This window comes from Schistocerca serialis, chromosome 4 (assembly GCF_023864345.2).
Source record: "Schistocerca serialis cubense isolate TAMUIC-IGC-003099 chromosome 4, iqSchSeri2.2, whole genome shotgun sequence".
Lineage (NCBI taxonomy): Eukaryota > Metazoa > Arthropoda > Insecta > Orthoptera > Acrididae > Schistocerca > Schistocerca serialis.
This window is the reverse complement of record NC_064641.1, coordinates 86688511-86711381: the sequence shown is the minus strand read 5'-3', so window position 1 is coordinate 86711381 and position 22871 is coordinate 86688511. Positions and strand designations below refer to the sequence as shown.

Here is a 22871-nt window from a genome sequence, read left to right as displayed (position 1 = left end):
ATGTGCATCACATGACAGGAATATGTTGTCGACTCACCTAACTTGTACACTTGGCGAATGGGTAAAAAGATTCTTCTGCCTTGCCCGATTTAGGTTTTCACTCCCAAAAAAGTGATGAAAACATAAGAGTTTGTCACATAAACTGCAACAAATGAGTGCAATAGTTTCACAGTCGCACAGTTTTCCCTGTGCTCTGTCAAAACATATGTTTTTAACATTTTCAAATTTTTCCATGTGTAGACTGTCAAATCCTGTGTATGTCCAAGCAAATCTGAACATGCCCTGGAATTTTGGAGAGCGAAGTTGATTATGTGTGAGTGCCTGAACTTTGATAATTGACATATGATCACGTAAACAATACTGCTCTGTGTATCTGTGCAGCTTCAAACGGATGAACAGATAATAGTTGTCTGAAAATAAAAAATTAAACTTTTCACTCGAGGGAAGACTTGAACCAAGGACCTCTTGTTTCGCAGCTGCTCACGCTAACCACGAGACCACGGCGCTCCTGAGCTCACACTATCCTTGATGTTGCCTATCTTGCGCATGAACTACTCAGTTTGTATATTTTGCTTATTTTTTTCACAGTTCCACACAACTTCCTCCTGTTTTCTCAGTTGATCTGTGTTCAGTTTTTGTAGGTCTATCCACTGTGCCAACTTATAACTAAATCTGAAGGGGGTGCAATGGGGAGGTTCCCTTGTAAGTGATACAGGACGGTGTACAATTCTCACAACTTCACTTCCTGTTTGTACCAAAAACTTGTGTTTTTTTACATCCTAGCTGTTACATCACCCGAGATCGTGCGTACGCTGGCGCTTGACTGATACGGACCGTACGATTTTTTTTTTTTTTTATTTTATTTTATTTTTTTTTTTTTTTTTTGCTCTTGTCTGGAGATAGATAGGTTTGAAAGTGGAGTGAAGTGTAGCAGTTTGAAGGGCAGAGGAAAGATAGTGCCAAGGCAAGCACGAAGGGGGAAAAAAGCCTCTGCAAAGTTGGGTTGGGTAGGAAGAGCAGTAGCAGATGTCTTGTGTAAGCAGATACCGTGTCAGTGCCATAGGTTGTTATAATAAAAGGAGTCTGATTTGGCAGCTCAGTGTGTTGCCTTGAGCCCTCTGCTGCGCCATGTCATTTGTGACTTCGCACAGCATCATCAGGCTGGTGCTGAACAGCAGCAGTTTGCTATTGATTGGTGTCTGCTGTTACTTGCATGCCACAATTCTGCCACAGCTGCTCCTCCAACTCAACTCTGCTTGCTCGGCGTACTGTGCCGCAGATTGATCGGAGAGCTGCAGGCCATTCTCTCACACATGGGCAATATATGCTGCCTTTTTGGCTACTCTTTCCTGTGCAGAGGTTGCCCCCATGGCTTTCGGCATCGCTGTCATTGCTGTTGGAGTGGCAGCTGCCTTCTTGGCGCCCTTCCCCTGCAGCGCTGCTGGGGCAGTCGGTGGGCAGGCATCCATGCACCCTTCTGTGTGGTTGCAACAGTGTTCGCTGGGTTTTGAGCACCTTCTGCTGAATGTAGGCCTTAGGGAAGGACTGCATGCAGTTGCCTCAAGGCCTCATCCTTCTCTGCAGCCATGGTGGCTGCAAAGACAGCCCTCTCTGCCACCGTGATGACTTTGAGATCTGCTGTGGCTTCCTCCATGGCTCTGCTGAAGTTCACACCACTGATCTTCTCGAGGGCGTGAGCTGCATCCCATCCATTCACATCTGAGCAGTCATCCCCGCAGCTGGCGACGGGAGCTCCTTCTGCGCTGTCCCTCTGCTGAGCCAGGCTGGTTTGTGCCCGTTGTTGTCTTTTCCACTGCGTCAGTATGACCATGGCTGCTTCGCCATCTGCGGCACAACTGTGGCTTGAAAAAAGCCAAGCAGCCACGTCAGCTGATGATGCGCAGTCTGCCACACTGGGCACATGTCGGCATTACTTTTCAGCTGGGGTCACAGGCGTGGCTGTCATGTGCGCCGGAGCACTTGCTGCACCTCGCCGCATTGCTGCAATACTTGGTGTCATGACCCTCACCCTGGCACTTGAAGCACTAGGGCTTCATGGTAGATGGGAGAGCTTCTGTCGAGACAGGGAAGCCCAGCAGCTACAACAAACGAAACTTATTGTCCTCGCCGTTGGCTGTTTGCACAGTCATGGCGTAGAGCAGCAGTCTCTTCTTGTTGGTCAAGTTGTGCAGCTTTGTGGCTGTGTTACCAAACGTGGCTCGCAGCAGCCCATCATGGACCGTTGCTTTGTCACAGCACCAAGGCAGACCCCTTAGGAGTGCCTTAGTCGTCTTCTTTCATCCAGCGGAAAGCGCCTTCTCATGCACTGGCGGCATGATAACGATATGGGCAGCCACAATGCTCTTGATTGCCCTGTGATCAACCAAGTTTGCTGCCGGCACACAGATCAGCAAGTCTAAGTCGACAGACTCGTAGATCTTGGCACAGGTCATCATTAAGTCGAACAGTGCTGTCCACTCACCTCTGTCTTTAACGTACAAAGGGGGGACAGGCTGTGACTCATTTTCTCGGTTCTTCTTGGTTTGGTCGGCAGACTCAGTGAGTCGCACAACTGAAGGCCCACTCGTGGCAGCAGGTTTCTTCTGCGCATTCTTCTTTCCCATGCTGTGGTGTGCAGAAGATGACAATTTGCTTGCATTCTTAAAACAACACATGACAATTTGCTTCTCGCAGCTGCCACAGCACAGAACTCCTTCGTAAGCTCTCGAAGGCCGAAAAAGCATAGCATGCAGCGGCAGTGATATGCACACCTCTCTGGCTCAGGCTGAACATATCTGAAGTCACTGCCTCTCAGGCCGTATTTATACATGGGCACAGGAGACAACCAAGGGAAGACCCAGTGTCATCCGCTCTATGCCCCGTTAGTAACCTCTAAATAGCCGCTTCGTCGGACACGCAACATTTTATGACACTGTTGTGTATTAATTTAGAAGCTTTGTAATTTTTGTATGAATGGAAGCAAGTTAGGAATAATTACATAAAAAGATTTAACTCACCTGCTTTTAAATTTTGCCGTCTAGAATTTTTAGAACAGAACTGACAGTAGAACATAACCTCTGAACTACAACTTTAAGAAACCTTGTGTTGATTGTTATTGCTATAAGTCTTGAAACTTGTTGTAGCTATATTATTTAATGGGTTTGATCACATGATGTAGTCATAACTTTCTAGCATTAACATAACTGATACTTAATCTACGAGGGCAGTTCAATAAGTAATGCAACACATTTTTTTCTCGGCCAATTTTGGTTGAAAAAACCGGAAATTTCTTGTGGAATATTTTCAAACATTCCCGCTTCGTCTCGTATAGTTTCATTGACTTCCGACAGGTGGCAGCGCTGTACGGAGCTGTTAAAATGGCGTCTGTAATGGATGTGCGTTGCAAACAACGGGCAGTGATCGAGTTTCTTTTGGCGGAAAACCTGGGCATCTCAGATATTCATAGGCGCTTGCAGAATGTCTACGGTGATCTGGCAGTGGACAAAAGCACGGTGAGTCATTGGGCAAAGCGTGTGTCATCATCGCCGCAAGGTCAAGCAAGACTGTCTGATCTCCCGCGTGCGGGGCGGCCATGCACAGCTGTGACTCCTGCAATGGCGGAGCGTGCGAACACACTCGTTTGAGATGATCGATGGATCACCATCAAACAACTCAGTGCTCAACTTGACATCTCTGTTGGTAGTGCTGTCACAATTGTTCACCAGTTGGGATATTCAAAGGTTTGTTCCCACTGGGTCCCTCGTTGTCTAACCGAACACCATAAAGAGCAAAGGAGAACCATCTGTGCAGAATTGCTTGCTCGTCATGTGGCTGAGGGTGACAATTTCTTGTCAAAGATTGTTACTGGCGATGAAACATGGGTTCATCACTTCGAACCTGAAACAAAACAGCAATCAATGGAGTGGCGCCACACCCACTCCCCTACCAAGAAAAAGTTTAAAGCCATACCCTCAGCCGGTAAAGTCATGGTTACAGTCTTCTGGGACGCTGAAGGGGTTATTCTGTTCGATGTCCTTCCCCATGGTCAAACGATCAACTCTGAAGTGTATTGTGCTACTCTTCAGAAATTGAAGAAACGACTTCAGCGTGTTCGTAGGCACAAAAATCTGAACGAACTTCTCCTTCTTCATGACAACGCAAGACCTCACACAAGTCTTCGCACCAGAGAGGAGCTCACAAAACTTCAGTGGACTGTTCTTCCTCATGCACCCTACAGCCCCGATCTCGCACCGTCAGATTTCCATATGTTTGGCCCAATGAAGGACGCAATCCGTGGGAGGCACTTCGCGGATGATGAAGAAGTTATTGATGCTGTACAACGTTGGCTCCGACATCGACCAGTGGAATGGTACCGTGCAGACATACAGGCCCTCATTTCAAGGTGGCGTAAGGCCGTAGCATTGAATGGAGATTACGTTGAAAAATAGTGTTGTGTAGCTAAAAGATTGGGGAGTTATCTGGTGTATTTCAATGCTGAATAAAACAACCCCTGTTTCAGAAAAAAAATGTGTTGCATTACTTATTGAACTGCCCTCGTATTACAAATTAGGACATTTTTGCCCCAAATTTAGTTTTCAGTAAATTACTCAAAAACTATTAGAGGTAGTTTAATGGAGTCACATAATTAAGATTTTTATATCGAACTGAGGCTTCATATGAATTTTTGGTTTTCTTGCTTTGTTACTTAGCGCCACTTATTTTTCGAAAAAAATCTGGATTCTGACTAAAATTTTGTTCTGATCAAGTTGAAACCTGTAACAGATGATTTTGACATACATTTGCACATTCTGACCAATTTTTGGCTTTCTAACTTTATTATTTAGTGCTACTTATTTTTTCTTAAAATGATGTATTTAGGGAAAGTTATTCATCTGTTCACTCTGAGATTTTCTAGTTTAAACATTAATATACTGAAGCATATTTGACAAAGTTTGGAAAAGCAACTTTAATTTTTAATTTCATTCTTAAATTTTGTGCAATACTTGTATGTTTTGCACAGGCGCATTATGACGACATGGCGCTAGTGGCAGTGAACTGGGGTAAGTCCCGATACACTCGCTTGCCTCTGTATCACACAAAAGATACAGCACTTGTTTCGCCACAGTCTGAATAACAATAATAAAAACAATACTGTATTTTACGGGCTGTAAGAGACACTTTTTTCTTTGAAAAATTGCCTTCAAAATTCAGGCGCATCTTATACTCAAAATTAATGTAAAAATGTCCTGCCTTAAAAATTGCCATGTATTCGATGCCGCAGGAAACATGTCTCTATCTGGCAACATTGGATTCAACTAGTAGCAGCTGTGCACTGATACGGCATTTGAGTTGCTGGGATTCACAAGCTTCCTAACGTTGTCTCCCCCCCCCCTCCCCCCCCCCCCCCCCAAATCACGAACTCAGAACACTTTTTAACCCATTTGCAGTCTACGATGCCAGAGTGGACTTGAAGTGAAAGTGATTTGTGTTATCAGTAACAGTACAATATTTTTTTTAGTAGCTAGTTTTTTAATGAAAAAAAATTTTAAAAAATGGTATTCATGTGATGCGGGCTACAAATTGAAAGTAATAGCAAATGCAGAAGAACATGGAAACAGGATAGATGAGCAGTTTGGCCCTCTGCCAACAGAATAAGCCATTCACAAATAGTGGGTTAGTAAAGAAGAACTGAAAAAAATGAGGAAGACTAAATGTGCAAATAGAGAACGGAATGCAAAATGATTGAAACTAAAAGATGATGTTTGGAGACGTATTTGAGGACACTATCAAAATGGCGTTAGAATTAGTACAAAAATGATTCAAATACATGCTCATTAGCAAGTGCTACAGCGGAACTTTACAGACTTTAAGGGTGCAGTTGATTGGTGCTGCAGGCTTATGAAGTGTCACGGACTTATCATGCAAACCAGAAGTGAAATATCTCAGGAGATGCCACAAGAGTATGAAGAGAAAATATTATCTTGCCATCACTTTATTTGTTGAACATTGAAGGAAAACCAGTGTGGAACTAAGCCAGATAGCAAATGTTGATGAAACTCCTCTGACATCTGATGCGCTGAGTAACACAATTGTTGCCATGAAAGGCGCTAAAACTGTAATAATAAAAACAAGTGGACATGAAAAAATGCACTATAATGTTGTTCTTTCATGTTTTGCTGATGGTATTAAATGTAATCCAATGATCATTTTCGAGCACAAAACAGTGCGAAAACCATCTGAAATACCTCCAAGTACGTACATGACAAGGTTTGGATGGATGAGGCTGGTATGAAATTATGGATTAACAGAGTGTGGGAGATAAGCAAAAGTGCTGTATTGAAGATGAGTTCTCTTCTTGTGCTAGACCAGTTTAGTAGTCATTTGAAAAATTCAGTGAAAGAGAAACTGAGACAGGGAAATACAGTACTTGCTGTTACTCCAGGAGGACTTACTTCACAATTGCAACCCCTTGATGTCTTGATAAATAAACTATTAAAAGTGTATATGAAAGAGGAATGGAACAAACAAATGGATGATGGATGAAACCCAACATGAATTCACACCGACGGTAGCTTTAAAAGAACCTGCAATCAAACAAATGTGTCAGTGGGTAAGGCAATCACGGCTTAAAGTAAAAAAAATATGTTATTGTTAAATCTTTCAAGAAGTGTGGCATAAGTAATGCTCTTGATGACAGTGCAGACCATCTTATATATGAAGAGGACAATGACGATGATGATGATGAGGAGGAGGAGGGGGGAGGAGAAGAAGAAAGTTCAGATGACGAATTTAAGGGATTTTAGAGGTCAGTTTGATTTATAAAATAAGATTTTTTTCTATTAGTCTAGCTTTGTCATCTAACAATAAAATGGTAAAAATGTTATGCTTTAAAAAAAAATTGCTCAAAAATTAAGGTCGTTTTATAGTTTGTACCATCTCATAGTTTGTAAAATACAATATATGTTTTTATTATCTAATCACATATTGTATTATTCTTATCTAAATTATAAGCATCTGTGGCTTAGAGAAACAACTGAAGGAGTCAAAAACAAATATATCACCAGGTCTGGAGGGAACCCTAATTTGGTTTTTCAAAGAGAACTCTGTATCATTGGTCCTTTACTTAGCTTACATTTATTGTGTATATAAGAAGGGTAAAAGAATATACCCACAAAATTACAGACCAATGTCCTTAACATCAATTTGCTGTAGAAGTCTTCAACTTATTCTCAGTTTGAATATAATAAATTTCCTTGAGACCAAGGAGCTTATGGCCACAAATCAGCACAGTTTTAGAAGGCATCACTTGTGTGAAACTCAGCTTGCCCCCTTTTCTCACATGATGTACTGTGAAGTATGGATTTAGGGCAACAGGTAGATTCCATATTTCCAGATTTCCAAAAGCAATTGACACAGTGCCCCACTGTAGGCTGTTAACAAAGGTACAAGCATATGGAATAGGTTCCCAGCTATGTGAATAGCTTTGAAGACTTCTTAAGTAACAGAACGCAATATGTTGTCCTCAGTGGCAAGCTTCATCAGAACAGAGCATCATCAGGAGTGCCCCAGTGAAGTGTGATAGGACCTCTTGTTATTTTCTGTATATATAAATGGCCTGACAGACAGGGTAGGCAGCAATCTATGGTTGTTTGCTGATGATGATGCTGTGATGTACGGGAAGGTATTGAAGTTGAGTGAGGATACAAGATGACCTAAACAAAATTTCTAGTTGGTGTGATGAATGGTAGTTATCACTAAATGTATATGTAAGGAAATGAGAATTAGTATGAAAAACAAACCTGTAATGTTCAATTACAGTGTTAGTAGTGTCCTAGTCACATAATTTAAATGAACTGGAACGAGCATGTAAGGACTGTGGTAGGGAAGGCGAATGATCAACTTTGGTTTATTGGGAAAATTTTGGGGAAGTGTGTATAGAACACCAGTGCGACCCAATCTTGAGTACTGCTCGAGTGCCCTATCAGGTTGGTTGGTTGGTTTCGGGGAAGGAGACCAGACAGCGAGGTCATCGGTCTCATCGGATTAGGGAAGGATGGGGAAGGAATTCGGCCGTGCCCTTTCAGAGGAACCATCCCGGCATTTGCCTGGAGTGATTTAGGGAAATCACGGAAAACCTAAATCAGGATGGCCGGACACGGGATTGAACCGTCGTCCTCCCGAATGCGAGTCCAGTGTCTAACCACTGCGCCACCTCGCTCGGTCCCTATCAGGTCAAATTGAAGAAAGACATTGAAGCAATTCAGAGGTGGGCTGCAAGATTTGTTGCCATTAGGTTCAAACAGTATGCAAGAATAAGAAGGTACCCTGACAATTGACATGGGAAACCTTGCAGAGAAGGCAATATTCTTTGTGAGGAACATATTGAGAAAATGTAGAGAACTGCCATTTGAAGATGATTGCAGAATGATTCTATTGCTGCCAACAGGCATTTTGCATAAGGACCATGAAGATATGAGAAAGAGGGCTCATACGGAGGCATATAGACAGACATTTTTCCCTCACTCTTGAGTGGAAAAGGAAAGGAAATGACTAGTAATGGTACAAGATACACTCCGCCATGTACGGTGGCTTGCAGAATATGTATGTAGACATGGAACAGGAAATGGGCTAAATAACAGAGAAACATAAAGTACCCTCTACCACACACCATAAAGTGGCTTGCAGAGTATAGATGTAGGTGTTGATGTAGATTACATTATCCAGTAATTTTTTTGAAAAGTTCATTTCTATGTTTATTAAATACTTTTAATTACCCACATGAAAAATTTAAAAAAATATAAATACAAGAATTTGAATGCACTGTATCCTTGGCCATATGTAACTGCTCTAATTGCTACATCAGCTCTCCATTTGAAAGTAGTAAAGCACTCAAACATGATAACTGTTGACCTTGATTTTTTCAACGACTGTCCACCTCCTTAGCTGAGTGGTCAGCACATGTGATTGCAATGCAGAGGATCTGGGTTTTAATCTCAGCTGGGTCAGAGATTTTCTCCACTTGGGAACTGGGGGTTATGTTGTCCTCATCATCATTTTACCATTATTGACACACAAGTTGCCCAATGTGGAGTCAAATGAAAGGACTTGCAACTTGGCGACTGAACTTCCTCAAGTGAGGATTCCCGGCCATCAGTGCCATACAGTCATTTCATTTCCTTTCTTCTTCTTCTTCTTCCTCTTCTTTTTTTCCAGAAACTAAGGCCCAGTCACCTATAACCTGTATGGACATATTTAGAGGGATGGAACTGTGTAACACTGTTGTAGGATCACATTATCTGAAAGGGAATGTCATTCTGGAGTAATTTATCATATTAAAAGTTATCATTGCATGTGAAAGTGGTCTTATGATGCCTTGACTGATAGTTTAAAGTGGCAAGTTATGGTTGTCATTTCTTTATTTTCCTAGAATTGCCAATGACAGTAAATGATTCCTGGCCAGATAATTTGTTCACCTCTCTTTGGGTCCATCCACTTAATTCACAGGCTATTTACAGCCATGTCAATGCTCTTGTTGTGGATGGTAATTTGACAGTGTCAGAGACTGGAGCATGATATGGCATTCGTGGGCATACTGTACAACAAAGCACAAAACAGTATTGTGATACTGGAGAATCCAGTAAGTGTGCCTGAACTGGGCATTGGAGTGTAAGAACACTAGTCCAGCCTACTGAGCTTGTAAACATATCATTGCAAAATCTTTTTTAAAAAAAGCAGTGTAGTTGAAACATACTACTGGGTTGTTTGACATGGTTCAGTTAATGTTTGCTGAGGAGAGTCTCTATTGTTGTTGGCAGAATGTAATACCTGTATTTTCTGCAGCAACTCGTGGTCCAGTACAAGTATATAGGTTACATGTGGTCCATTTTGATTCCACATATATCTGCTAGTCATCTCACAGAGGACATGTGTCTGTAGCAGTTTGGGGCTGCACATGTTGTGTCAGACTATACTAACATTAAGGGTAATGTTATGCTTCCATAAGCACAACAATGATATCCTTAGGGATTAATCTGTTTCCAGCAACTGTGGTGCAGGAGTGGTTTGCAGAACAGAATGAGATTTCTCTTCTCAACCAACCCCCTTCTACATCAAACTTCAGCCCCATTGAAAACATACAAATGGTGACAAAACCGATCATGTGAAAAACTGGCCTGACCCTCTGCCAAGAACACATGATGACCTATGGAGTGGGAGAAAGTAGCAGAAAATGAAAGATTTATTAATCTCTCCCCCATGAACCATGGACCTTGCCGTTGGTGGGGAGGCTTGCGTGCCTCAGCACACATACAGATGGCCGTACCGTAGGTGCAACCACAACGGAGGGGTATCTGTTGACAGGCCAGGCAAACATGTGGTTCCTGAAGAGGGGCAGCAGCCTTTTCAGTAGTTGCAGGGGCAACAGTCTGGATGATTGACTGATCTGGCCTTGTAACATTAACCAAAACGGCCTTGCTGTGCTGGTACTGCGAACGGCTGAAAGCAAGGGGAAGCTACAGCCATAAATTTCCCGAGGACATGCAGCTTTACTGTATGATTAAATGATGATGGCATCCTCTTGGGTAAAATATTCTGGAGGTAAAATAGTCCCCCATTCGGATCTCCGGGCGGGGACTACTCAAGAGGACGCCGTTATCAGGAGAAAGAAAACTGGCGTTCTACGGATCAGAGCGTGGAATGTCAGATCCCTTAATCGGGCAGGTAGGTTAGAAAATTTAAAAAGGGAAATGGATAAGTTAAAGTTAGATATAGTGGGAATTAGTGAAGTTCGGTGGCAGGAGGAACAAGACTTTTGGTTAGGTTATTACAGTGTTATAAATACAAAATCAAATAGGGGTAATGCAGGAGTAGGTTTAATAATGAATAAAAAAATAGGAGTGCGGGTTAGCTACTACAAACAGTATAGTGAACGCATTATTGTGGCCAAGATAGACACAAAGCCCATGCCTACTACAGTAGTACAAGTTTATATGCCAACTAGCTCTGCAGATGATGAAGAAATAGATGAAATGTGTGACAAGATAAAAGAAATTATTCAGGTAGTGAAGGGAGACGAAAATTTAATAGTCATGGGTGACTGGAATTCGTCAGTAGGAAAAGGGAGAGAAGGAAACATAGTAGGTGAATATGGATTGGGGGGAAGAAATGAAAGAGGAAGCCGCCTTGTAGAATTTTGCACAGAGCATAACTTAATCATAGCTAACACTTGGTTCAAGAATCATAAAAGAAGGTTGTATACCTGGAAGAATCCTGGCGATACTAAAAGGTATCAGATAGATTATATAATGGTAAGACAGAGATTTAGGAACCAGGTTTTAAACTGTAAGACATTTCCAGGGGCAGATGTGGATTCTGACCACAATCTATTGGTTATGAACTGCAGATTGAAACTGAAGAAACTGCAAAAAGGTGGGAATCTAAGGAGATGGGGACCTGGATAAACTGAAAGAACCAGAGGTTGTAGAGAGTTTCAGGGTGAGCATAAGGGAACAATTGACAGGAATGGGGGAAAGAAATACAGTAGAAGAAGAATGGGTAGCTTTGAGGGATGAAGTAGTAAAGGCAGCAGAGGATCAAATAGGTAAAAAGACGAGGGCTAGTAGAAATCCTTGGGTAACAGAAGAAATATTGAATTTAATTGATGAAAGGAGAAAATATAAAAATGCAGTAAATGAAGCAGGCAAAAAAGAATACAAATGTCTCAAAAATGAGATCGACAGCAAGTGCAAAATGGCTAAGCAGGGATGGCTGGAGGACAAATGTAAGGATGTAGAGGCTTGTCTCACTAGTGATAAGATAGATACTGCCTACAGGAAAATTAAAGAGACCTTTGGAGAGAAGAGAACCACTTGTATGAATATCAAGAGCTCAGATGGCAACCCAGTTCTAAGCAAAGAAGGGAAAGCAGAAAGGTGGAAGGAGTATATAGAGGGTTTATACAAGGGCGATGTACTTGAGGACAATATTATGGAAATGGAAGAGGATGTAGATGAAGACGAAATGGGAGATAAGATACTGCGTGAAGAGTTTGACAGAGCACTGAGTCGAAACAAGGCCCCGGGAGTAGACATCATTCCATTAGAACTACTGATGGCCTTGGGAGAGCCAGTCATGACAAAACTCTACCATCTGGTGAGCAAGATGTATGAGACAGGCAAAATACCCTCAGACTTCAAGAAGAATATAATAATTCCAATCCCAAAGAAAGCAGGTGTTGACAGAGGTGAAAATTACCGAACTATCAGTTTAATAAGTCACAGCTACAAAATACTAATGCGAATTCTTTACAGACGAATGGAAAAACTGGTAGAAGCGGACCTCGGGGAAGATCAGTTTGGATTCCGTAGAAATGTTGGAACACGTGAGGCAATACTAACCTTACGACTTATCTTAGAAGAAAGATTAAGAAAAGGCAAACCTATATTTCTAGCATTTGTAGACTTAGAGAAAGCTTTTGACAATGTTGACTGGAATACTCTCTTTCAAATTCTGAAGGTGGCAGGTACAAAATACAGGGAGCGAAAGGCTATTTACAATTTGTACAGAAATCAGATGGCAGTTATAAGAGTCGAAGGGCATGAAAGGGAAGCAGTGGTTGGGAAAGGAGTGAGACAGGGTTGTAGCCTCTCCCCGATGTTATTCAATCTGTATATTGAGCAAGCAGTAAAGGAAACAAAAGAAAAATTCGGAGTAGGTATTAAAATTCATGGCAAAGAAGTAAAAACTTTGAGGTTCGCCGATGACATTGTAATTCTGTCAGAGACAGCAAAGGACTTGGAAGAGCAGTTGAATGAAATCAACAGTGTCTTGAAAGGAGGATATAAGATGAACATCAACAAAAGCAAAACGAGGATCATGGAATGTAGTCAAATTAACTCGGGTGATGCTGAGGGAATTAGATTAGGAAATGAGACACTTAAAGCAGTAAAGGAGTTTTGCTATTTAGGGAGTAAAATAACTGATGATGGTCGAAGTAGAGAGGATATAAAATGTAGACTGGCAATGGCAAGGAAATCGTTTCTGAAGAAGAGAAATTTATTAACATCGAGTATAGATTTAAGTTTCAGGAAGTCGTTTCTGAAAGTATTTGTATGGAGTGTAGCCGTTTATGGAAGTGAAACATGGGCGATAACTAGTTTGGACAAGAAGAGAATAGAAGCTTTCGAAATGTGGTGCTACAGAAGAATGCTGAAGATAAGGTGGATAGATCACGTAACTAATGAGGAGGTATTAAATAGGATTGGGGAGAAGAGAAGTTTGTGGCACAACTTGACTAGAAGAAGGGATCGGTTGGTAGGGCATGTTTTGAGGCATCAAGGGATCACAAATTTAGCATTGGAGGGCAGCATGGAGGGTAAAAATCGTAGAGGGAGACCAAGAGATGAATACACTAAGCAGATTCATAAGGATGTAGGTTGAAGTAGGTACTGGGAGATGAAGAAGCTTGCACAGGATAGAGTAGCATGGAGAGCTGCATCAAACCAGTCTCAGGACTGAAGACCACAACAACAACAACAACAACCCCATAGGTTCCCTTTCTCACAGGATGCAGATGTTCATTGGAGCGGAAGTTCTTTGGAAGGGATATACGTACACATTATAATCAATGAATGAACATGTGGTGTGTGTGTGTGTGTGTGTGTGTGTGTGTGTGTGTGTGTGTGTGTGTGTGTGGTGTGTGTTCCAGATAATCTTCTAAATCACTGGACCAGTTTTAACTGAACTTGGTACATGCATCACTTACTGTATGTGTGGAAAGAATCACTACGGAAATAAGAACCGTATACCTATGAAGGGGCAGAGGTGAGGGTGAAAAAGTAGTGTAGCCCATGATGTCTGAATTCACAGGTTTTATTCATCCAGTTGAGAATGAGAGTATTTAGTGACTTCCAGCAAACTTTACACATACAGGGTGTACATAAAGTCTGGGAACACTTTCAATTATTTATTGCACTGGAACTAAACATTGTACAGATGTCACACATATTGCATTTTGAAGAGAAACTCTGAAAGTTTTTTTTTTTTTTTAAACATATGATATGCGAACCATGAGTGACCCAGCAGGCGTCAATATGGCAATTGAATTCTTGCCATACCTGTCCCAGCATGGCATTGTTGACTTTGGCAATCACTTCTGTATTGTCTTAGGAGCTCTGCTACATCGCGTGGTGGAAGCAGTACATACACCAGGTCTTTAATGTGTCTGTCCCCACAGAAAAAAGTCACACAGAGTGAGATCTGGTGATCGGGGTGGTCATTTCATGAAACAGCTCGTTCCGCACCTGAACTCGCCATGTTTGTGACTAGCGCTGACTATCGGTAAATTACCAAACTACGCTGTGGTGGTATACATCAAAAACAACTTTCAGGGTTTCTCTTCAAAATGACATATGTATGATAACTGTACAATGTTTGGTTCTTGTGCAATAAATAATTGAAAGTGTTCCCAGACTTTATGTACACCCTGTATTTTCAAGCCTTTACGAAACTTTTTCTCACTGACAAGCCCCATAAAAAGATGAAAGGAAAAAAGTTTGTCGCGTACTACATTTCCTCTGTTCACACACCAAACCTGCTGCATTATGCATGACATTTAATTTATTCTACTCTCAACAAATTTTGTGGACGGTGTCCACATATGTTGCTATTGTATTTACAAAATTATATCATCGTACAACACATAGTCCTGGAGATGTGACATCATACACACTGCGATGTGTGAAAAATTGCTGCATTATGCATGATGTTTTACTTTAGCAGACAATATCCACTGAATGTTCCTGCAAAATTATATTATTTTATTACATACAATTCAGGAGATACGATTCCATAGAAATTGACCCATGTGAAAATGAAACTGCATGGCCAAATTACATACAGGCACAGATGAAATATGTTTACAAATATGTGTGACATTAGTTGAAATTATGTGTGATATATGTGACATGTGTGTACTCAAAAGACCCTTCTAAACCCCTGGATTGATTTCAGCCAGTCTTGGTACACATTTTACTTACTATCTGGAAACAAGTTCTGTGGGGGTAAGAACCAGCAGCCTCCGTTTGGAGTGATAGTAATAACATGGAGGGAGGAGGGGGAGGAAGAAAGAGACAGGCAGGGGGGAAGAGGAGATGGACATATTGAAGTGGAGCGGTAAATAGACAGATAAAGGGAAGAGAAGGAGATGGGCAGAGGATGGGGGGAAAGAGGAGATGGACAGAGGAAGGAAAGAGGAGGAGATGGACAGAAAGGAGAAGGAGGAGGAAGGGAGTGAGGAGGAGATGTGGTGGCAGGAAAGATGGATTGAAGGGAGAGGAGGGAGATGGACAGGTTAGAGGTTAGAGGGGGAAGAGCAGATGGACAGAGAGAGGGGGAAGTAGGCAGACGGACAAAGTGATGGGTAGGAGGAGAAGCAGAGAGGGGGGGGGGGGGCTAGATGGAGGAGGGGAGAAGAGATTAACAGAGAGGAGGGCAGAGGAGATGGACAAAGAGATAGGGTAGGAGGAGATTGGCTAATAGAATAATTGCATATCATTTACATGAATCCATACAACACTGACTTTATCTTATCGAGTTTGTGTTCGAATGAATAGAATAAATACATACCCAGGCAACACTAAGCACTCAGTTAAGTAATAAAGAAACTTCATGACATGCCATTTTGAGAGCCAAAAAAATATTTTTAAGAATCATGAACTGTTTCTTCTGTTATTTTCTTATTTTATATAGATTAAATAAATTAAAAGAGGAAAAAAATTACAGGAAGTGAGATTCAATCCAATTTCTGCTATTGTGTGGTTGTTTAGCAGTTTCTTGTCTATGCCAGTGAACCAAAAAGTCACTATACTAAGTGTTGTGATATTCATATATTTCTTACTGTTGTTCCGCCCTTGTCTCCATCTCATGACCTGAAATACATTTTCCATGCCTGAGATGCTAGGAATAACACAGAATGGACTTTCAGAAGTTGAATGCTTTGTACTGGGTGTCACTGACAACTCACATATGGGAGGACCAAAGTACAAATCCATGTTTGAGCATCCATATTTAGATTTTCCTTTGAGATAGACACAGCCAAATTCCTCCCCCGTCTTTGTCATATTAGTGCATACACTCCGTCACAAATGATCTTGTTGTTGATGGTATATTAAACCCTAAGTTTTGTTTCTTGTTGTGCATTTCAGTATTTGATTGATATTAATATTTCATAAATAATTTGTTGTTGGTTTTTCCCAGCATAATTTTCCAAAATTTTAATTCATTTTCACAGCTATTTTTTGTACCTTTAACTCTATCCATTTTTAGACATGTTTGTGTTTCACAAGGTAGATATAAGTTTGAAAGCTAAAGACATTGATGGACTCTTTAGAGTTTCTCACTAGTGTGTTCATTGTTGGTTAATGACGATGTATCTTATTTGAAGTTAAGCATATCTCAAGTCAACTTGCAATTATTACTGTCAAAATATGTGTATAAAAAAAGCAGCACAAGAAACTATTCAAGCTTTTGGAATTATTACTACCTCTTCTTGGGGAGGGAAGAGGGATAGACTGTTACTTCCCTTGTAGAGTAAGTTTGTGATTATTGTAGTCAGTTTTTTAAAATCATCTTATTGTAGTAGCGGAACTTAGATAAAGTAGTTTTCTTGTTTCAGTAACTTTTAAATTTTACCATGAGTGACAAGTGTGGGCTTTGCTGTAGGTTTGTGAGTAGTGGATTGTGGTGTGAGACTTGGTTGAAGTATTTTCACTGGGGGGAATGCAGTGGGGAAGCCAGTGGGCATTCTGGTGAGATCCTCTCCTGGAACTGCAGGTTATGTATCAAGAGTAAGTTGATAGAGGAGCAAGACGGGCGCTGATAACCTCGCTGTTGTGCGCCCTAAAACACTACTCATCATCATCATCATCATCAGGAGCAGGAGCATAAGATCTGTGCCCTTCAGGTGCAGTTGAAAAATGCACAGGAGGAGCTAGATAGGATGAGGAGGGAGAAGGGGGTTGGGGAACGGAAGCTGGCTGTTGCCGAGAGATCTGCTAGGAGAAAGAGATTTTCAGATAGTTTTACTATTGGTGTTTGCAATAGATATGACCAACTGTCAGAGTCTAGTGGTGAGGAATCTCTAGTAGCTGTAGATGTAGGAAGTATGCAGCAGACCTCAGCAGTTACGGTGGCTAGGACAGTTGCAAAGTCGAAGAGGAAGAAGGTTCTGCTGTTAGGTAGTTCTCATGGCAGAGGTGTAGGCCAGCAGTTGCAGGAAGTGTTGGGGAGTAATTACCAGGTCACCAGCATTGTGAAGCCTATTGCAGGATTGGCTCAGGTGACTGTTAACATAGGGGGTTATGTAGGGATTTTACTAAAGAGGATCAGGTAATGATTGTGGGTGGGGCTGGTAATAGTATTGATAGGAATGGGGAGTATGACATAGATGGTGACCTGGAAAAGATAGCCACTCAGACTGGCAACACGAATGTGCATTTCGTGGGACTGTTTCAGCATCACGATCAACCTCATCTTAGTACAGCCGTCTGGCGTAATAACATGAGACTTGCGAGTGCGCTGATGACAGAAGGCATGGGTCACATTTCAGTGGTGTCAGTGGAGTCTATCAGCAGGATGGGTTTCACTAGACATGGCCTGCACCTCAACAGGTATGGGAAGGGGAGGTTGGCAAAGCTTATAGGTGACAGCATAGATGGGGGTGGTGGGATCACTCATGGAAAAATTCCGGTAAGATTGAAGTCAGTTGATAGGTATTCCTGCTTAAGGGAAGTCTCTCTAACAAAGAAACCACTTTCAACAAAGCGTAGGTATCTGAGTAATGAGGGAATTAGTATATTTCATCAAAATATACAAGGTACTAGAGATAAAGTTAGTGAACTGCTTATAGATGTTGACTCTGAAATTATTGGTATATCTGAACACTTCTTAAATAAGGAGGTAATTCAGAGGCTTCCTTTACCAGGATACAGGTTGGCTGGCAGATTTTCTAGGAGCTCTTTGCGGTGTGGGGGGTAGCCATGTATGTGAAAAACGGCATCCCATTCAAGTCAATTGATGTTTCAAAGCACTGCACTGAAAAGGTGTTTGAATGTTGTGCAGGTGTGGTTAAATTTAGTGGAGCTAAACCTCTAACTGTTGTTATTTATAGATCCCCAGACTCCGAGTTCACAACATTTGCTAAAGCTAGAGGACGTTCTTGGTTCACTTTATAGGAAATACAAAAAGTTAGTTGTATGTGGTGACTTCAATATTAATTGTATAAGTGATTGTGCAAGGAAAAGAATGCTGGTAGACCTCCTTAATTCATATAATCTTATGCAAATCGTATTCTTTCCAATAAGAGTGCAAGGGAACAATAGAATAACATAGACAACATTTTTGTTCATTCCTCATTACTAGAAGGGTATTCTGTTAGCAAAAAGGTGAATGGCCTTTCAGATCATGATGCACAAATTTTAACTCTAAAAGATTTTTGTGCTGCAACACATGTTAAATATAGTTATCAACTGTTTAGGAAAGCTGATCCAGTTGCTGTAGAGACCTTTGTAAACCTTATCAAGGAACAAGAGTGGCAAGATGTTTATAGTGCTGATACAGTAGGCGATAAATATAATGCTTTCCTCAAGACTTTTCTCGTGCTCTTTGAAAGTTGCTTTCTGTTAGAATGTTCAAAACAGGGTACTAGCACAAACAGGCAGCCTGGGTGGCTGACTAGAGGGATAAGAGTATCTTGTAGAACAAAGTGGCAATTATATCAAAACGTTAGAAACAGTCAAAATCTAAATGCAGCAGCCCATTACAAACGGTATTGTAAGATGCTTAAAAATTTTATTAGGAAGGCAAAAAGTATGTGGTATGCAGATAGAATAGCTAAGTCTCAGGATAAAATTAAAACCATATGGTCAGTCGTAAAGGAAGTGGCTGGTCTGCAGAGACAGGTTGAGGATATAGAATCAGTGTGTAGTGGGAATGTCCATGTTACTGATAAGTCGCATATATGTACAGTATTTAATAATCACTTTCTGAATATAGCAGGGAACTAAATAGAAACCTAGTCCCAACAGGGAATCATAGTGCTCTTAGAAAAAAGTGTTCTGAGACTGTTACCTGAAATGCTCCTCCGTGATACTGACAAGAGGGAGATTGAGTTAATAATTAAATCACTAAAGACCAAGAACCCTCATGGATATGACGGGGTATCTAGCAGAATACTGAAGTATTGTTCTATCTATGTTAGCCCAGTACTTAGCCATATCTGTAACTTTTCCTTTAAGAGTGGTCGGTTTCCTGACCGATTAAAGTACTCGGTAGTGAAGCCACTTTATAAAAAGGGAGACAGGTATAATGTTGACAATTTTAGACCTATTTCTATGCCATCGGTGTTCACTAAAGTTATTGAGAAGGTTGTGTATACAAGGTTACTGGAGCATTTAAATTCGCATAATTTGCTGTCAAATGTACAGTTAGGTTTTTGAAATGGTTTAACAACTGAAAATGCTATATTCTCTTTTCTCTGTGAGGTTTTGGACAGATGAAATAAAAGGTTGTGAACGCTAGGTGTTTTCTTTGATTTAACGAAGGCTTTTGACTGTGATGGCCACAAAATATTACTGCAGTAGTTGGACCATTATGGAGTAAGGGGAGTAGCTTACAATTGGTTCACCTCTTACTTTAAGAACAGAAAGCAGAAGGTAATTCTCCGCAATATTGAGAGTGGTAGTGATGTTCAGTCCCAATGGGGCACTGTTAAGTGGGGCATTCCCTAAGGGTTGGTGCTGGGGCCAGTGCTGTTTCTTATTTATATAAATGATATGCCTTCTAGTATTACAGGTGATTCGAAAATATTTCTGTTTGCTGATGATGCCAGCTTGGTAGTGAAGGATCTTGTGTGTAATATTGAAACAGTATCAAATAATGTAGTTCGGGAAATAAGTTTGTGGCTTGTGGAAAATGATTTGATGCTAAATCACAGTAAGACTCAGTTTTTACAGTTTCTAACTCACAATTCAACAAGAACCAATATTTTGGTAAGACGGAATGGGCATATTATAAGCGAGACGGAACAGTTCAAGTCCCTAGGCGTTCGGATAGATAGTAAGCTGTTGTGGAAAGCCCATGTTCAAGATCTTGTTCAGAAACTAAATGCTGCTGTATTTACCATCAGAACAGTATCTGAAGTAAGTGACAGTTCAACATGAAAAGTAGTCTACTTTGCATATTTTCATAAGCTTATGTCATATGGTATTATTTTTTGGGGTAATTCTTCTGATTCAAAAAGGGTATTTTTGGCTCAAAAACAGGCTGTTCAAGCTATAAGTGGAGTAAGTTCGAGAACCTCTTGTCGACCCCTATTCAGTAGTCTGGGAATTCTGACATTGCCCTCACAGTATATATTTTCTTTAATGTCGTTTGTTGTTAGCAATATTAGCTTATTCCCAAGAGTTAGCAGTTAATACTATGCAGAAATCAAATCTGCATGTGGAATGCACTTCCTTGACTCATGTGCAGAAAGGAGTGCAGTATTGTGCTGCATCCATTTTCAATAAGCTACCACAAAAACTCAAAAATCTTAGCAGTAGCCCAAACACTTTTAAGTCTAAACTGAAGTTTCCTCATCGCTCACTCCTTCTATTCTGTCGAGGAGCTCCTGGAAGAGCTGAAAAATTAAGCAAATTCCAGTGCTACATTGTTGATTTTCTTTATTTAAACTTACGACTTGTTGCCTGAATAGGTTTCTTATATTTCATTTTATCTGTTTCTACTATTGTGTTATAATTTCATGTATTGACTCGTTCCATGACCATGGAGACTTCTCCTTAATTTGGTCCCACGGAACAATAAATAAATAAATAAAAACTGTGAAGGTTAAAAAGGAAAAACTAGTCACTCAGACCCCAGTCCCATCTGTTCTGAGAAGGTCTGGTCAGCCATTTTGTCTTAAAATTTTAACGCTGAAACTTCCTGTCAGATTAAAACCATGTGCTGGACCAAGACTTGCATTTGGGACCTTTACCTTTTGCGGACAAGTGCCCACGAAAGGCAAAGGTCCCAGTTCAGGTCTCGGTCCAGCACACAGTTTTAATCTGCCAGGAAGTTTCAATCAGTGCACACACTGCTGCGGAGTGAAAATTTCATTCTGGAATTTTAAAGCTTTCTCAAGTGAAATTTCCATTTGATATAAGTTTCTGTCTTCTGTTTGCAGCGAAGGTAAAGACTGTACCCTGAAGGAAGTTGGCCCTGATGATGATGATGAACACCTTTCTCAAAGACCACCAGTGAGGCCAAACAGAAATAGAGAACGCAGGAACAGGAACAAGCAACGGAGTCGTGGAGATAGTGACTCTCAGGCTCCAGTTGAAGAATCAGCTGCTGATGGCAGTGACAACATTAAAGTCAATGGAGAGCATACGAGTAAAAGTGTTCCTGGTGATGTTACAGCTGGACAGCGTTCGCGAATGTTTCATCGGCGGAGGCGTCGTAACTCCAGACGGGATTCAGCTAATGGTCCTGTCGGCCCCAGTCCTGAACCAGGAGTGGAAACTAACAATGCAGCCACTCTCAATTGTACAAAAGGTGAAGCAGAAAATCATATAAAAGAGCGACCAAGACGCAGACGTACTCGCAAACGACCAGTTGAGTTACCAGCAAGCCAGAGTCCTGAAAATGTTGATGAAAGGGAAGTACAGGATCCAGAAACAAGCAAAGACCAATACAGAATACGTAGAGCACATCGAAGAAATGCATTTAACTTCAGTCTACGTGTGGATAATATTGGAACAGATGTACGAGTCCGAGAATTAAAAGCAGCACTTGCTGAAAGGGGTGTTCGGCCCAAAGACATCACGTGGAAAGGGTCAAAAGGGTTCGCTATGTTGCATTTTCGTAATCCTGATGAACATGAAAATATTATTGCATCCCTGCAAGACATAAAACTGAGAGAGGAAGGTGAAACATTGTTGGTGCAGTTGGCACAACCAACGCGAATAGAGGTGACTGATATTTCTTCTTTGTAACAAATACAAATGATAGAGCAGCTTTCTCTGTGATCTTTCCGTGCTGTTGAGGGGGTGAAACTGATGATTATTCTAAAGAAAGTGAAGTATTTTTGATGTGATAAAAGAGTGAGAAATATTATATTTATATATTTTTGACAGTAATTTAATAGTTTAACATGAGTGTTTGAGAAAGTGATTGTTCTAATGTAATCAACATATGCATTGTAATTTTCATTTTATAATATTGAAATATCTAATAGCAGCTCTATTTTTATTTTTATTGTTATTGTATGTGTGTGTTATATTTAATTTATCTTGAAACTTACTGTTAATGTCTCTTTGTTAATATACTAGTGTATATAGGTATATACATTGTAACATATTATGCACTGCTGTATTTGTGTATGTAACTGTGCACTCTGTTTTCATGTAATTTGTATGTGTTTATACAAATAAATTTGAGGCTGATAATATTGATTTTGAGGTATTTATTAACTTATGTGTATAAATTATTTAGAAAGCTCGTTTCAGAGAGGATTTCTGTATGTTTTCTGACACAAAAAGTGAGCAGATTGTATTCTAATATGATTAGTATCAAAGGATTGAAGAATTTTTGCTTAGTTGCTCTGACATTTGCTGTACAATCAGTTGATGTCTTTATTTTATTTTTTGTTTATTTGCTCAGTTAATTAGCCCAATATAAATGTGTACATAGAAAATTGTAGGATAGATTCAACAAAAGTGTAATTGTAATTAATATGTTGGAGGACGTATATCAGAATTAGTTCCTACATTACCAGGCAAGCTAATCTAAGAGTACAGTAGCATCAGATGTTCCAAATGTGACATACTGAGCTC

The 22871-nt window shown here is 40.6% G+C and overlaps 1 protein-coding gene across 2 annotated transcripts in view; it reads left to right on the top strand.

Annotated features, from left to right (window-relative positions):
* LOC126473549 (methenyltetrahydrofolate synthase domain-containing protein) overlaps nt 1-22392 on the top strand; it is a 151961-nt gene extending 129569 nt beyond the window's left edge. Inside the window, exon 5 of one of the 2 annotated variants that reach the window (XM_050100678.1) lies at nt 21221-22392. In XM_050100678.1, coding sequence (XP_049956635.1) covers nt 21221-22031 — 811 coding nt within the window. In that variant the 3' untranslated portion in view covers nt 22032-22392. The remainder of the gene's footprint in view (nt 1-21220) is intronic. The other variant, XM_050100677.1, reaches the window with a different exon arrangement.
* The last annotated feature ends 479 nt before the right edge of the window (nt 22393-22871 follow it).